At 40.2% G+C, this 15,749-nt stretch overlaps 1 protein-coding gene across 1 annotated transcript; it reads left to right on the top strand.

Moving 5' to 3' along the window:
- The first annotated feature begins 204 nt into the window (after positions 1–204).
- Positions 205–15,621, top strand: DDX47 (DEAD-box helicase 47). The gene is made up of 12 exons (XM_025995199.2): positions 205–384; positions 1,019–1,112; positions 8,010–8,198; positions 8,450–8,521; positions 8,779–8,897; positions 9,498–9,569; positions 9,684–9,800; positions 10,310–10,456; positions 11,153–11,290; positions 12,985–13,055; positions 13,603–13,732; positions 15,072–15,621. The coding sequence occupies exons 1-12, from the start codon at positions 220–222 to the stop codon at positions 15,204–15,206; spliced, it is 1,449 nt and encodes a 482-aa protein (XP_025850984.2). The 5' UTR covers positions 205–219; the 3' UTR covers positions 15,207–15,621.
- The last annotated feature ends 128 nt before the right edge of the window (positions 15,622–15,749 follow it).

Genomic DNA, 15,749 nt, shown 5'->3' with positions numbered 1-15,749 from the left:
GAGCCCGACGTGGGATTCGATCCGGGGTTTCCAGGATCGCTCCCTGGGCCAAAGGCAGGCGCCAAACCGCTGCGCCACCCAGGGTTCCCCCTCCCCCCCCCGTCCCCTTTTTAAAAAAAAAAACAAAAAAAAAAACAAGTTTCCGCTAAGCCACACCCCGCCCCGCCCCCCACACCGGGCCGGCAAATCCCAGAGAGCCCGCAGGGGGGCGCCCAGAACATGCTGGCCGCGGAGACTAAAACTACATTTCCCAGCATCCCGCGCGCTTCCGACGCACTTCCGGAGTCCGCGGTAGACATGGCGGCGCCCGAGGAGCACGATTCTCCCGCGGAAGGGCCTCAGCCGGCAGTGCAGGAGGAGGAAACGAAGACGTTTAAAGATCTGGTGAGCGTGGATGGCGCCGGCTTCTCTTTGTTTTGCTGGCAGCAGGCTCAGGCGGAGTCCAGCTGCCTCGCATCCCGGCTGGTGGTGTACAAAAGCAGCTGGGGCCTGGCTTGGGTTTCGGACGCTGCCCCTAGGCCTCCGGGTTTGAACGGTGGGAAGGCCGCCCATCCCTGAGGGTCCCCCTTTGCGTCTGTCTCCATCGTGGTGTGGTGACGGCTGTATTTGCCAGGAGGAGCTTGTACTCCTGCCAAAGTCTTGGGCTTCGGAGTGAGATGAAACGGGTTTGGATTCCGACCCAGTCACTTACTAGGGGATGTTACCTCGCCGTGCCTCACTTTGCACATCTGTAGATTGGGGGTAATAATAAGTGCTTCACAGGATTGTAAGGATTGCATGAACTAATAATACATGTGAAGAACTTGGCTTTTGTCTTTGAGTGGGAAGTGCCACGTCTTGAGGCGCGATCTCCTAGTGCGCGTAATAAAGGAGGAGACCGAGCAGGCTCAGTACCCCTTGAATCAAAGGGTAAGGGATGCCCACGTCACCGGCAAGGTGGTTCTGACCGTCGTTTAATTAGCAGGGAGGCAAGTGTGTGTGTTCTTCTTTGCCTAAGTGTGTTTTTCTGAATTCTAAGGGTGTGACAGATGTGTTGTGTGAAGCTTGTGACCAGTTGGGATGGACAAAGCCCACAAAGATCCAGATTGAAGCTATTCCTTTGGCCTTACAAGGTAGGCTGAAATGAAATATGTGGCTTACTACAGGTATAATAAGAAATTACACTCAATTAAATCCTTTACTACTTTTGAAAGCTATTCTTGTGTAGCTCAAGTGGTATAAAAACATGATCACTAGGGACGCCTGGGTGGCTCAGCAGTTGAGCGTCTGCCTTTGTCTCTGGAATTTCAGGATCGATTCCCACATCAGGTTCCTGCGTGGAAGCCTACTTCTCCTCCTTCTGCCTGTGTCTCTGTCTCTCTCTGTGTGTCTCTCATGAATAAATAAATAAAATATTAAAAACAAAAACAAAGACATGATCTCTAAAGATACAAAATTTGTGGCTTATTGGCTTTGAAAAAGTAATGCTCTTCTATTGAGGTTACTTTCTACAAGGCGATTTGTTGTTTGCAATAGATGCTGACTTTAAGGAAGCACTGGATTAAAGTGTACTAACAAGAAACCTGTTAGAAATTATGAGTCAAGGGGCACCTGGATGGCTCAGTGGTTGAGCATCTGCCTTTGGCTCAGGTTGTGATCCCAGGGTCCTGGAATGGAGTCCCACACCGGGCTTCCCTCTCCCTATGTCTCTGCTTCTCTCTCTGTGTATTTCATGAATAAATACATAAAATCTTAAAAAAAAAAAGATATTATGAGTTAATAAATGCAGATTTACATAAGAGTGCCTGGAATATCTGTTATCTAGAGGAGTTGAGAGATCTTTGTGAGACATATTTATCAAATTTGCAGAAGAATGGCTAACATTGGTTGATGACTAGTGGGATCCAAACAGGATAAATTTTCTAGGAGTAAGGGTAAAGTGCTACTTTTATATTCCCAAAGTCCAGCTTCACAGGATTAGGATTGGTGGTAAAAGAGGCCCAGCAGTGTTAACTGAAATTCATTAAGATCCTTAGAGAAAATGAGTATAATCATAGCTACATTAAGGGTTTTTCCCCAGAAAAAATGTATAAATGTATCTTTACATAGAAGTTACCCCCTCACCCTGAATTCCTCTCCTGCATATCCCATGTTAGGAACTTCTGAACTAGCTCGAGAGAGAGAAAAGTGCCTTGTGCTGATTAGAACACACCTAGAATATTATGCTTAGTTCTGGGGATCAGTTTTGAGGGACCGACCAAGTGGTACTGGATGTGGTATAGTATCAAGAATAGTCCTGGGTTGCTTGGGTGGCTCAGTCAGTTAAGTGTCTGCCTTTGGTTGAGGTCATGATCTCAGGGTCCTAGGATCGAGCCCCACATCAGGCTCCCTGCCCAGTGGGGAGCCTGCTTCTCCCTCTCCCTCTGCCTGCCACTCTGCTTGCTTGTCTTCTCTCTCTTCCTCTGTCAACTAGATAAATAAAATCTTAAAAAAAAAAAAAAAAAAGAAGAAGAAGAAGAAAAAAGGAATAGTTCTAAATGGGGCAGTTGGTTGAGCTTACTACTCTTGATTTTGTCTCATGTCATGATCTTGTGGTCCTGGGATTGAGCTCCAAGTAGGACTACATGCCCAGTGTGACTCCATGCTTAGTGCAGAGTCTGCTTCAGATTCTTTCTCTCCCTTTGCTGTTCTCCACTTATCTTACTTATCTCCCAGTAATCTGGGATAGAGAGGTTTTTGATTTTAGCTAGGGAGAGGTGACTGCAGATTTGAGAAACATGGAAATAAAACCAACAAGACTTGTTCAATTTTTAAATTGACGGTAGAATGTTTAAGCAGTGCCTGGCATTTGTAGTTGTGTCTCCTTTGGATATTGGGCTTGCATGCTCTCTCTCTCAAATAAATGAAGTCTTAAAAAAGAAAAAAAGAATAGTCCTAAACAGCTAAAGGAGCTGAGTGCATTCACTCTGAAGAGTGGAGCTGGGTGGGATCTGATAATTGGCTTCAGGATTTGAAGAGCTGTCATGTGGAAAAGTAATTAAACTTACTCTGTGAAATTCCACTAGGTCCTTCCATAAATAGTATGCATCTGTTGTAAATGTAAGGCACAGAAGTTAAGATTCAGCCCTCTCCAAGAACTTGGAGACTAGTAAGGAGGTAATTATAAATCTATTACAAGGGACATAAAGTTATATTCCAAGTGCACTGAGGGAGAATAGTTTATTACTCATTGGAATGGATTAGAGAAAACTTTAGTTTTTGGCTGGGAGGGTTGGAAAGACATTTGAGCTGAACTGTGAAGACTGGATACAATTTAGACATTCATGTATGATGGCAGGGAGGACTTTCTAGGCATAGAGAACAGCATGGAAAAAAAAAAACTAAGGAGGCTGGAAAACATGGGCATATGTGCAGGCCTGCACGTACTTAACAGAGAATGGAGAGAAAGATTAGTAGATCATTGGGGCCAGATTATGCCAGACTTAAATGCTGAGTAAAGGAATTTGGTCTTGTTCCATGGGCCGTGGAGTGCCTTTGGAGATTATTTTTTAGCAGGGGAATGAAATCCTTAGAGTTGTATTCTTGGAATATTAATCTCATAGCTTTGTAAGGTAGTTTAGAGATGAGGCACCAGAGGCTGGGAGACCAGTTAGGATGGCCTTGCAGTAATTTTGGCAACAAATAAAGGATGGGTTAGTGGTAGTGAGAATGAAAAAGAGAAAATGATAGAAAAAGAATCATCATGATTTTATAACTAATTTGTTAATGGAAAGCAAGAGGTGGGGAAATCTAAGATTATTGCCTGTGTGTTTAGGACATTTTACTGGTGTAAAAAGGAACATAGGAGGAAAAATAATTTTAGGGAAGAGGATTTCGGTTGGAAATAATTGATTTCAGGCATCAAAGAGATAGAATGCACAGTTGGAATCTAGGGATTAGAGCTTGCTTAAGAGGCCAGAACTGGCTACAGACCATGTCCAAAGGGAAGTTGTAGCTGAAACTGGACATGGGTGAGGTTGCCAGGTAAGGTCAAGAGATGACAGAGGGGAGAAGTGGATGCTCAGTAGAGGGTTGAAAATCGTGAGAGTACAATTTCATACAAATTAGGTAAGGGAGAGTGTTTCAGGGAGGCGAGAGTAAACACTTTGAACTTGTTTAGAGAAGCTAGGAGAATAAGGACTACAAGGGCCACGAATGAGGAAGACATTTCGGCAGTCAGCACTGCTGGAGTTGCTTTCAAAGAGCAAAAAGAAGGGTTGGCGCATTCTGGCATTTTCTTGCTTACTCTATAGAATGTCTTGGCAGAAGGAACCCAAATTAGGTGGTGGTAATTCTGAAATTATTCATAATGTTTTCAGTAAAAAGTTTGTATTGAATGCAGAGAAGATAGGAGTCAGTGAAAGATTACTAGGAACTGAGTACTGTGATTGACATAATCATCATGCAAAAAGTCATTATTCTTATTCTTGAGCTTATCTCATTCTAATGAGCAATTTATAAATGCTTCATTAAAAACACCTATACACACTGGCCCTAAACAAGAGGTTTAAATAATCTAACAAAGTTTTTCTTTTCTCTATTAAATGAGCTTTAAAATTTTAGTTTGAGTACTACTGACGGTGTCCCTTTCCACAAAGTTACAGAGTCCTGGGTATATCCATTGTTCTTAAACCTTGTAACGATTCTGAAAGGCAGGAATGATTATTTTATTGGTGAAATTGAAAGTCAGCAGATTAAGTACCTTGACTAGAGTCACATAACTATTTTGTGGAGCTAGAATTTGAATATAGGATGTCCTAGCAGAAAAGCTGCATTCTTGGCCCTGTAACACAGTGTTACAATGGAGAGAACAAAGTCTTTTGATTTTTTTTTTAACAAGATTTATTTATTTATTTATTTATTTATTTATTTATGTATTTATTTGAGGGGGGGGGGAGTGGCAGGCAGAGGGAGAGGGAGAAGCAGGCTCTCCACTGAGCAGGGAGCCCCATGTGGGGCTGGATCTTAGGACCCCGAGATCATGACCTGAGCCAAAGGCAGATAGATGCTTAACCGATTGAGCCACCTAGGTGCCCCTTTTGATTGTTTTTGAGGATGCTTTTCTTCCCATCTGTTTCATGTATTAAGTTTATTTCTAATTCAGAGATCATTTACAGTCCTCTAGGAATTTCAGACAGTTTTTTGAAAGGCTGCCACATACCATGCAGTGTGTTAGGTGTTGGCAATGTGGCCAAGGTGAATGAATTTATTGTGCCCTTATGGGGTGTGTATTCTACACAGATAGTACCACTGGAAAGGCTTAGGGGTTGTGAGAGGAAGAAAGGAAATAATAGAGAAAAATTAGTCTCACAAAGTGAATATTGTTTTGAGGAGATTATAGAGAACTAAAAGCAGTACAGGTGCAGGCCTTACCTGCTGGCAGTGGGCATTGCTCACAGCCATGTGAATCGAGACTTAAACTCCCTTACTTCCCTAAATCTTTCTTGTATACTCCTTTCTTCTGAAATTTTAAGATTTCTTTTGACAGAAAAGGAGGAGAGATCCCTCTAATTTTTTTCTTTTTCTTTTTTTTTTTTTTCCCTGTTCCAGAAGGCTTGTTGTACCCCAGCAGGGAGGGCAGAAACCCCAGAGTTGGGGAATAAAAAGCTTTGGAAGCCCTTAGCTCACAAATAGGTGGATGCTGTTATAGTCCGTTGTCACTTACCCTACAACCAAGAGGAACCTTAAAGTTAGTAAATGAAGGAGAAATTTTATCCCTATATTGTCATTTGTTTCTGTGACCTTTACAAAGTTAGTCGATTGTCTGGTCTGACTTATAATTCACCTCTACACCTGTAATTTTTTTTTTTTTAAGATTTTATTTATTTATTCATGAGAGACACAGAGGCAGAGACATAGGCAGAGGGAGAAACAGGCTCCTCACAGGGAGCCCAGTGCAGGACTCTATCCCTGGACGGGGATCATGCCCATTCCAAAGGCAGATGCTCAACTGTTGAGCCACCCAGGTGTCTCTACACCTGTACTTTTATATGGAAAGCATTGATGTTGCTGTTTAGAAGGGTGAAGGGTAGCATTCATTAGAATATGCAGTGACTGATCTGGCGTGACTGATCCCAGTTTAAGTGATTAATGTCTAAGAGACGGATATTGAGGCGTCTGTTCTATTTGATATCACTCACTCTCCTCTCTTTTCAATTTCAAGTCAGTATTTTCTTCTTCTTCTTCTTTTTTTTAAAGGTTTTATTTATTCATGAGAAACAAAAAGAGAGAGAGAGAGGCAGAGACACAGGTCTCTGTGTCTTTGTCTCTGTATCTTTGTCTAACTATTCGTTCTCAGTTTCTTCTGGTTCCTTTTTCTTTGCAATGTTAATTCTATCGTTACTCTTTTTCTCACTCTAAAACACTAGTAAGATTTCTCATTCAATCCTGAATCTTTAACACTGTCTGCATCAGTGAATCTCAGTCAGTGGTCACCAGAATCAGGTCACCAAATCAGACCATGTTCCTGTGCCCAGTTTCCAAAATTCCTTCAGCCAAGCTATTGAAGCTAACTTGAAAAACAATAGAGATTTCTAGACCCACTGAAACAGTTTCTACATGTGTGACCCTGGTGTGTATACATATAAAAGTCTCATAGATGATTCTAATGCATCTGCCCTTAGGGGAGTACCACTGTTAGGATGGCTCCCATGTCTGTGTTTCTAGCCTACCTTCTCTGCTGTGCTCCAAACAAGTATGTCCAACTTGTTTTTAGATATTTCTCTCTGAGCCTGTTGCATGAACCTCAAGTTCCCTATGTTCAAACCAGAGTCATTGTTTTCCTCACCAGAACTAATTTTCTGTAAGCCCTTATCCCTGATGTCAATTTATGGCCTTTGAGTTCCCCAATCTAGAAGCCCATGTGTCAACTACATTTTCTTGCATTACTTTCTACATCTCACTTATTTCTGTCCTCATGGCCTTCCCTTAGTTCAGACCACCATCATAACTCCCCAGTATCCTAACTGAGCTCTCATTTTCCTGTGTGTTTCCCCTTCTGTTTGCTTAGGTCATTTTAGATCTTAAGGAAGAGTCATGTTCCGCTAATCTCAGAGAGAAGGAGTTTATTTTAGGATTAATCTCTAGGTAAGGAAATCTAAGCAGTTATATACAATCAAGGAATAATGTGAACATCAACTAGAGGGCATTTTCAGTAGGAAGCATTCCCAGTGGGTGCTGTTACAGTGCACAACTATGTTTTGAGCTGCAGCCCACCAGCCTAGAGATGGGGGTCTTGTTTTGGGAGTTAATTTCCAAATTTTATAGTTGTAGCTTGATTGGTGATAACAAACCCTGGGGACCTCTTTTTAAGGGATTACTTATGGCATCTTCCCTCAGAAGAAGCAGTGGAAATGGCCTGTACTGTTGAGCTCCTTGGCTCCTTATGCCATCAGGCCTAGGGTTTATCTTTCAGAGGAGTAACATCGATCTTGATGTTCCCTGCTTAAAATTCTTCAGTTCCTCCCTCTTAAAGGAAGACATCAGAACTCCCTAGCATGGCTTATGAGTTTCCTTTCTAGCGTCATTCTTCTCCCTTTCCCTCCTTAACACTTCTGTGTTCTGGTCACATTGTACTTCTCACTCTCCCTGCACCTGCTGTGTTCTTCAAAGCCTCCATCCTCTGTCCTGGTATAGGAATGTCATTCCTTTCCTTTGCTTACTTCCAGATTTGATTTATCCATCACCTCTGTTAGCCTTTCCTGACTCCTCTGGGCTCTAAGTTATTCCTTCCTTTGTGTTTTAACTCTGTTTTGTAGGGGCTTATCTTAAAGCCCTTATCACATCATACCATCTTTGTATATGTCACTCCCAGATTTTGAGCTTATCTAGGACAGAGACCATGTCTTCTTCCTGCTCAGCCTCTCTCTTCCTCCACTTCATCAAATGTTTATTCGTTGTCTACTTTGTGCCCACATTGGGTCATTGTAGAAAATATGGAAATAATGCAAAGAGCATATCTTTGCTGTTAGATGTTTTCTTTTTCTTCCTAGGTCGTGATATCATCGGGCTGGCAGAAACTGGATCTGGAAAAACAGGGGCTTTTGCTTTGCCCATTCTGAATGCACTGCTGGAGACGCCCCAGCGTCTGTTTGCCTTAGTTCTCACGCCCACTCGAGAGTTGGCCTTTCAGATTTCAGAGCAATTTGAAGCCCTGGGGTCTTCTATTGGTGTGCAAAGTGGTAAGTGACTAAGAGGAGAAGAATCACAGTTTCTTTACAAGTTTAGAATGAATGTTAAAGGAGAATAGAAGGAAGTATTATTAACATGAGTTCATTGACCTTAAAAGCCAATTTGGTATTTTAACTTTGGGGAAAGTTATATAGGAAGAAAAATTTAAGTCGAAATCTAGCACTGACTTTAAAAGATGGTTCAGTGAACTATGGAAAAAATAAAGGATCTCTCTTCTATAAATTTGTTTTTATTTTTGTAGCTGTAATTGTAGGTGGAATTGATTCAATGTCCCAGTCTCTGGCCCTGGCCAAAAAACCACACATAGTAATAGGTGAGTAACTGACAAAGGTTAAAGGCACTGGTGATGATAGATTGGAGGAAATCTACTGATGTTGGGCGTAACTTATTTGTGCGGAAAGACTTTGAAGAAAGGATTTTTGTGATTCTGTTTAATTTTTTTAATTTCTGAAAATTGGGGTTTGGGGGAGTGCGGTGGTTGGTAACTTTCTTTTTGTCCTTTTCCTTATCCTTAAATATTGACCTTTTCCCTCAATGTTTCTTTTTTTTTCCCCCAACGTTTCTTGATAGCAACTCCTGGTCGATTGATTGACCACTTGGAAAATACAAAAGGTTTCAATTTAAGAGCTCTCAAATACTTGGTCATGGATGAAGCAGACCGAATATTGAATATGGATTTTGAGACAGAAGTGAGCATTCAATTTCTTTTTTCCTCTTTGGGCATCTCAAGTGCCCTGTTTCAAAATTTGGTTCATTGCACATCTACTTTATCTGGAATCCTGTATCAGCATCAGCTAAACATCTCTGCCACCTTTTCTCATTCTTGGTTCTCCTCATATTGTCAGTGCCTCAGCATCCTCTCTAGAATGTAGTTTGATTTTGATTTCAGACATGAGAAATTTCAACAGATTTCCTTTCCATTTGATTTGATGTATATCTCTCTCATACACTTTGAAAAGTCTTTATTTTCTGTCATCATAGCTGACTCAGTCATCATGTCTTAGTTGATGAACATTTATTCTTCACTTTTCCTTTAGATTGGCTCTACTCTAATTTAAACTTCTTTTCTCTGAATGACATTTTTAAAAATAGCATCTGGGATGGTATCAAAAAGTACTTAAGTACTTATTATCTTAAGTAATATTCAGTAAATTTTAGCTGAATTGAATTGAATTTTTGAGTTCCCACAGGGATACTTTTAGTTTTGTACTCAGTCTCCTTCACAAAGAGCATTTGCCAGTGTCCAGTGTAAATGTTACATTGCTGTCCTTTTCCTCTTTGTGTCTTAGGTTGACAAGATCCTCAAGGTGATTCCCCGAGATCGGAAAACATTTCTCTTCTCTGCTACCATGACCAAGAAGGTGAAATTTTCTAGGACTTAACATTTTCTTCTTTATTAAGTAATAAAAACAATAACAATAATAAAAATAGAGCATTTAGGAATCTGTGTACTATTCCAAGCTTTCTTTCTGTAGGTGCAAAAACTTCAGCGAGCAGCACTGAAGAATCCTGTGAAGTGTGCTGTTTCCTCCAAATACCAGACAGTTGAGAAATTACAGCAATATTATCTTTTTATTCCTTCTAAATTCAAGGTGAAGTGTTTACTTTGATCATTCCTGCCTCTCCCTCTCCTTCCTCAGCAAAGCATCTGAAAGTGTGTCCACTTATGATTAGCTAAGAGCTGTGCTGTTTGTTTTAGAGCACATACTGTGCTTATATTTATCACTGATAAAGTCAAACATTCCGGGAATTCACAGCATGCTAAACCACAATAATGATGTAATTCCTTTCCAACCCCATTCTTGAAGTAGCTTTTCTTTGTCTGCTGCTGATGTGCTTTTTTTATAGGCCTGGGACCCTAGTTTTGTGCTTTGATGGAAGGGCTTTTCCTGGTTGCTGGGTACAGGGAGTTGTGCTTGGCTTTAGGTTATAAGTGAAATTCATGGTTCACAAAGATAACACTGCTTCAGGAATGCAAAATGGGCAGCTAGGGTCTGGATAATTGAGAAACAACTATAGGCTTAGGCTCTTACATAATTTATATGCCCAGGACTCCAGCGTTACCTCCAGGTTCAATCACTCACATTGTTTTGTAACTTAGGATACCTACCTGGTTTATATTCTTAATGAATTGGCTGGAAACTCCTTTATGATATTCTGCAGTACCTGTAACAATACTCAGAGAACAGCTTTGCTACTCCGAAACCTTGGATTCACTGCCATCCCCCTGCATGGACAGATGAGTCAGGTAAAGATTCTTTGGCATCATTAGTGGTGGACTGGTGGCATGAGAAGAGTAAACATAGAGCAGTAAGTCTGTACAATAATGTCAATGCATCCTCCTAGAATTATTCTGATTTATGGGCCTTAAAGTGTTGCTCTGGATGGTCACTTCCTCCTTTCAGGACGGCAGAAGGTCCAGATTAGAAGATTTCATAGTTATTTGTCCGATATGGAAGCTCTTGAGTTGATTTATTCAGCCCTAGTGGTAATAAGTGACTCTTTGGTCTCAAAGATTTTTAATAAATTATTTTTTACTCTTTATCATGTCTTGTTTTTTTTTTTTTTAAGATTTTATTTATTCATGAGAGACACATACGTAGAGAGAGGCAGAGACATAGGCAGGGGGAGAAGCAGGCTCCATGCAGGTAGCCCGATGTGGGACTTGATTCTGGAACCCCAGGATCACACCCTGAGCCAAAGGCAGATGCTCAACTGCTGAGCCACCCAGGTGTTTCTACTCTTTATCATGTTAAATTATCCTTATTTCATGTTAGTATTTTTCTAGCCTTAGTCTTAAATATTTTTTTGTTGCTTCTGTGTTTTCTTTTGACCTGTGAATCTCTGTTCTTAAATTTGTTGTTCCTAGAGTGTATGACTTAGATTCTAAGATTCCTTAACTTTCCAAGATTAAAGTTCTTTTCATTTCTTTTCATCATCTCAGAGCAAACGCCTAGGATCCCTTAATAAGTTTAAGGCAAAGGCTCGTTCTATCCTTCTAGCCACTGATGTTGCAAGCCGAGGTTTGGACATACCTCATGTGGATGTAGTTGTTAACTTTGACATTCCTACCCATTCCAAGGTGAGTCTTGTCGCTGACCTGACATGCTAGTCTCACAGTGTATTTCTTTTTCTTAAATTGAGGTATAATTGACATATAACATTAGTTTCAGTTGTACACCATAATGATATGATATATGCACATATCATAAACTGATTGCTACAAATTTAGTTAATATCTGTCACTATACTTGGGTACGAATTTTTTTTTCCCTCGGGATGACAACTTTTAAACTGTACTCTCTTAGTGGCTTTCAAGTGTGTGATAGACTGTTACTAACTATAGTCACCATGCTATACATTACGGCCCCATGACTGATTTATTTTGTCACCTGAGGTTTGTGTTTTTTGATTTCCTTCATCCAGTTTTATATCCCCTACCCCCATTATTCCCACCTTTGGCAGCTATCAGATATAGTCTCTGTATCATGAGCTCAGTTTGTTGTTGTTGTTTTCTTTTTAGATTGTACATACAAGTTAGCTCATGCAGTATTTGTCTTTCTTGGACTTATTTCACTTAGCATAATATCCATAGGGTCCATCTTTTGTTGCAGATGGCAAGATTCAGTTCTTTTTTTATAGCTGAATAATACTCCATTGTATCTAAAGTGTATTTCTTTTTTCTTTCTTTCTTTTTTTTTTTTTTTTAAGATTTATTTATTTGAAAGAGAGTGAGTGAGTTGGGAGAGGAGCAGAGGGAGAGGGAGAAGCAGATTCACCACTTAGCAGAGAGCCTGACACAGGGCTCAGTCTGGGAACTCTGGGATCATGACCTGAGCTGAAGGCAGATGCTTAATCGACTGACCCACCCGGGCACCCCCAAAGTGTATTTCTTAATGGAATGTTTTTATATCTCCTTAGTTGCAACATTATTTTATTTTATTTTTTTGCCCTCAATTAATTATCAAAAACTGGGAAAATTCTTGATTTATTCATTCTCATTATCTTGCACATGCCTGAGAATGTGATATTAATGTGAATGAAGGTAGCCAAGGAGAGGTATTGGGGGCTTATAGCCAAAGGGGTAGGTGCAGCATATGCTATTCTTTGTCAGTCTCATTTCTTTAGAACGATCAGCTTATGGTTCTTAGCATATGTCAGGGTTTTTCAGCCTTGGCACCATTAACATTTTGGGCTAGCAGATTCTTTGCTGGGCTGTCTTTTGCATTTTAGGATGCTTAGTGGCATTTCTGGCCTCTCCCCACAGGTGACATTGTGTCAACCAGGTAGGTTTGTTGACATTTCTAAATATTCCATGGTGAGGACAGAATTGCCCTCAGAACAACTAATATCTATTGGCTTTGTATTTAACTGCTGCCTCATTTGATTTTCACAATGACTCTGAGTTTGGGCATGGATTTCTAGCCCTGTTTTATAGAGAGAAACCAATTCAGAGACTCTGTGTGACTTGCAGACAGTTGTGTAGACGGTAGGACAGAGCCATGATCCAAGTCTGCCTCTAGATCCACTGCTGTTTTTTTCTAGACCATGTAGATACACGTTAGATTTGCCTTTTTGTAAAAGAAAAGAAAAAAGAACCAATTTGGTGCTGCAAGGAGAAGAGGAAGTAGATTTATCTCAACCTATTGCCTAATCCATTTTTCCATGTTTCAACATGAATCTGTTTTCTTTCAAAGGTTTGCAATAAGACTTTATGTTCATAGTTTTTTGTTTGTATTTTATATAACTCACACTTATTTATGCTTTTTGTTTCAGGATTACATCCATCGAGTGGGTCGAACTGCTCGAGCTGGGCGATCAGGAAAAGCTATCACCTTTGTCACACAGTAAGTGAGTTGACTTCAGGGGCAGAACAATGGAGAGAAAAGAACAGCTTTGAAGCCTTCTGACTTGGCACCTGACTTTGCCATAACCTCCTTCATGCTGTTTTCATCTTTTGTAAAATGGAAATAATAATACCTACTTAGCAGGGTTTTAATGAAGATTGGTGATCCATATGTAAAGGACCTAGTATGGTATTTGGCATTATAGAAACAGAGGAAGAAGCCCCCTGCTGTTTCTTTCAGCTGCTGAAGCTGGAGCTCAGTGACCTTTCCCTCAACTCAAAAGTATTAGAGTAATTATTTTGGTTTTGTTTCTAAAGGAACAAATTTTTATGTAACCAGGACTTTTCTGGGACTAAGAATATGATGGGTGATTATCTAGTGGGCTGTGTACAGAAGATTGCATCTAATCAGTATTCTGAAGAGTAATAATGAATTCAGTAGTGTTTAAAACTGGCTCTTGTTGCATCATATCACATAATGTATACTTTTGGAATGGACAGACATTTGCGTTGTCAGCCAACCAAAGCCATGCCATTTCCTTCCTCAGGTATGATGTGGAACTCTTTCAGCGCATAGAACACTTAATTGGGAAGAAACTGCCTGTCTTTCCAACACAGGATGATGAGGTTATGATGCTGACAGAACGTGTGACTGAAGCCCAGAGATTTGCCCGAATGGTATGCAACCTATTTTCTCATCAACTTAAATGCAAATGACGTTAACTGTGTCCTAGACACTGTTGTATTAATCCTCAGAAGGAACCATAGGAACTGAGTATTATTTTATTCTAAAATTAGGATGAGCATACTAAAATATAGAGATGGTAGGTAATTGGAGTCAAGGTTTGGACTCAGTCTGACCACAGTGACCACATTCTCAGCCACTCTTCATGTTTCACATGTGGCAAGAAAACCTTTGGAATTGAGATCAGAAGACCCAACTGTGAATTGGACATTGTAGGTTTGGGCAATGCATCTACCTCTCAGAATCAGTTATTTGCCTGAAAATTGGGAATAATAATTAAATTGATAGTGTAAAAGGGTTTTTTTTTTTTTTTTTTGGCACCAGATAAAGCTAATGTGAACTACATAGTTACTAATAATAAGTAGTAGTCATAATAGTTGTAGGATGGATGGGAAGATTCTGAAGAGAACCCTAGCAAGTACTGTCTCTTCTCTAGAGTTCCAGTTTGAGGGATAAGGCAGCTCTGCCCCTGGGATGCTTTCTGAGTAGCTGGTGTGTGAGCTTGTTTTATTTTTCTGCTCACATGGAATTCTTTGGTATTTTGGTTTATAAAAGTATTCCATGTACATTGGAAAGAATTTCAGAAAATACAGAAAAGATTAAAATAACAAATGAAGCATATAAGCCATCCAGCACAGAGAACATTTGGCTATTTTTCTTTTTTCAGCCATACTTAGATCTTTACGTAGTTGTATGTGATTAACATTTTTCTATTTTAACAAATAGTCATGTGATCACTTCTTAGTGGCTACAGAGAATTCCGTTATGAATATATAACATGATTTTACCTTAGTGCATATTTATACTTTTTCACGTGTTTTGTATTTTAACTGGTACCATGTTGGGCATTCTAGTATGCACAGCTTTTTGTTTCTTTAGAATAAATTCCTTGAAGTAGAATTGTTGGACAGAGGAGTAAATACAATTAAAATTCAAATTCATATAGAATGCCAGATTTCCTGCCCTTCCCCTCTGAAAAGATATAGCAGTTTGCCCTGTGAACAACAGTATATGGGGATGTCTCCATACCTTGACCAATATGAGGTGTTACCATCCTCTTAAATTTTTGCTGGCCTGTCATGTGAAAATAATAGCTTATTGTTTTAATTTTCATATAAACATTTTTGTGTATTGGAATTTTGGTCTTAGCCCTTTGCTAATATGAGGTATTAGAGAGTTACTTAGAGTTTGATTTTAAAGAGAGGAGACCAGGATGTGTTTGTTACTTGCAGTGAGAGTAATTTTCACTCCCATCCTTTTCTTTTCTTGCAGGAGTTAAGGGAACATGGAGAAAAGAAGAAACGTACGCGGGAGGATGCTGGGGACAACGATGATACGGAGGGTGCTATTGGTGTCAGGAACAAGGTGGCTGGAGGAAAAATGAAGAAAAAACGAAAAGGCCGTTAATTTCTTTTATAAAGATTCAATTTCAGCCTTCTGTTCCATAAAAGGGGATTGTAGAAGAGAATGAACCTCTTCAGCAGAGTTTCTTAGACTAAAATCTGTCAGAATGAAGCCAGAACCTCATCTAACTTAGTACTCATTCCCCTTCTTTAGAGTAGCATTCCTGCAGACTGGCTTTTACAGTGCTGATGTCAGCTTTGGTTCCTTGGTCATGGCATGACTAGGATGTGCTCTTCTATCGGCTCACACAGACCTTTTGATTTTTCAGCTGTAAGTCAAGGACTAGGTTGATGAAGTACTGGGCCTGTTATTGTAAAGAAAAGAAGCTATTATGTCTGTAAAATGGTGGTACTTTAAAGAATCTCAGCTTATGCTTCATTAGATCTAATGTGAAATAATAAATACTATTTTTAAAAGATTCAGACTCCTTGAAGACCTTTATAGGGGATCCCTGGGTGGCGCAGCAGTTTGGCGCCTGCCTTTGGCCCAGGGCGCGATCCTGGAGACCCGGGATCGAGTCCCACGTCGGGCTCCCGGTGCATGGAG

The sequence above is a fragment of the Vulpes vulpes genome, chromosome 8, assembly GCF_048418805.1.
Source record: "Vulpes vulpes isolate BD-2025 chromosome 8, VulVul3, whole genome shotgun sequence".
Classification (NCBI taxonomy): Eukaryota; Metazoa; Chordata; class Mammalia; order Carnivora; family Canidae; genus Vulpes; species Vulpes vulpes.
The sequence above is the reverse complement of the archived record's forward strand: the minus strand, read 5'-3'. Positions and strand labels throughout refer to the sequence as shown.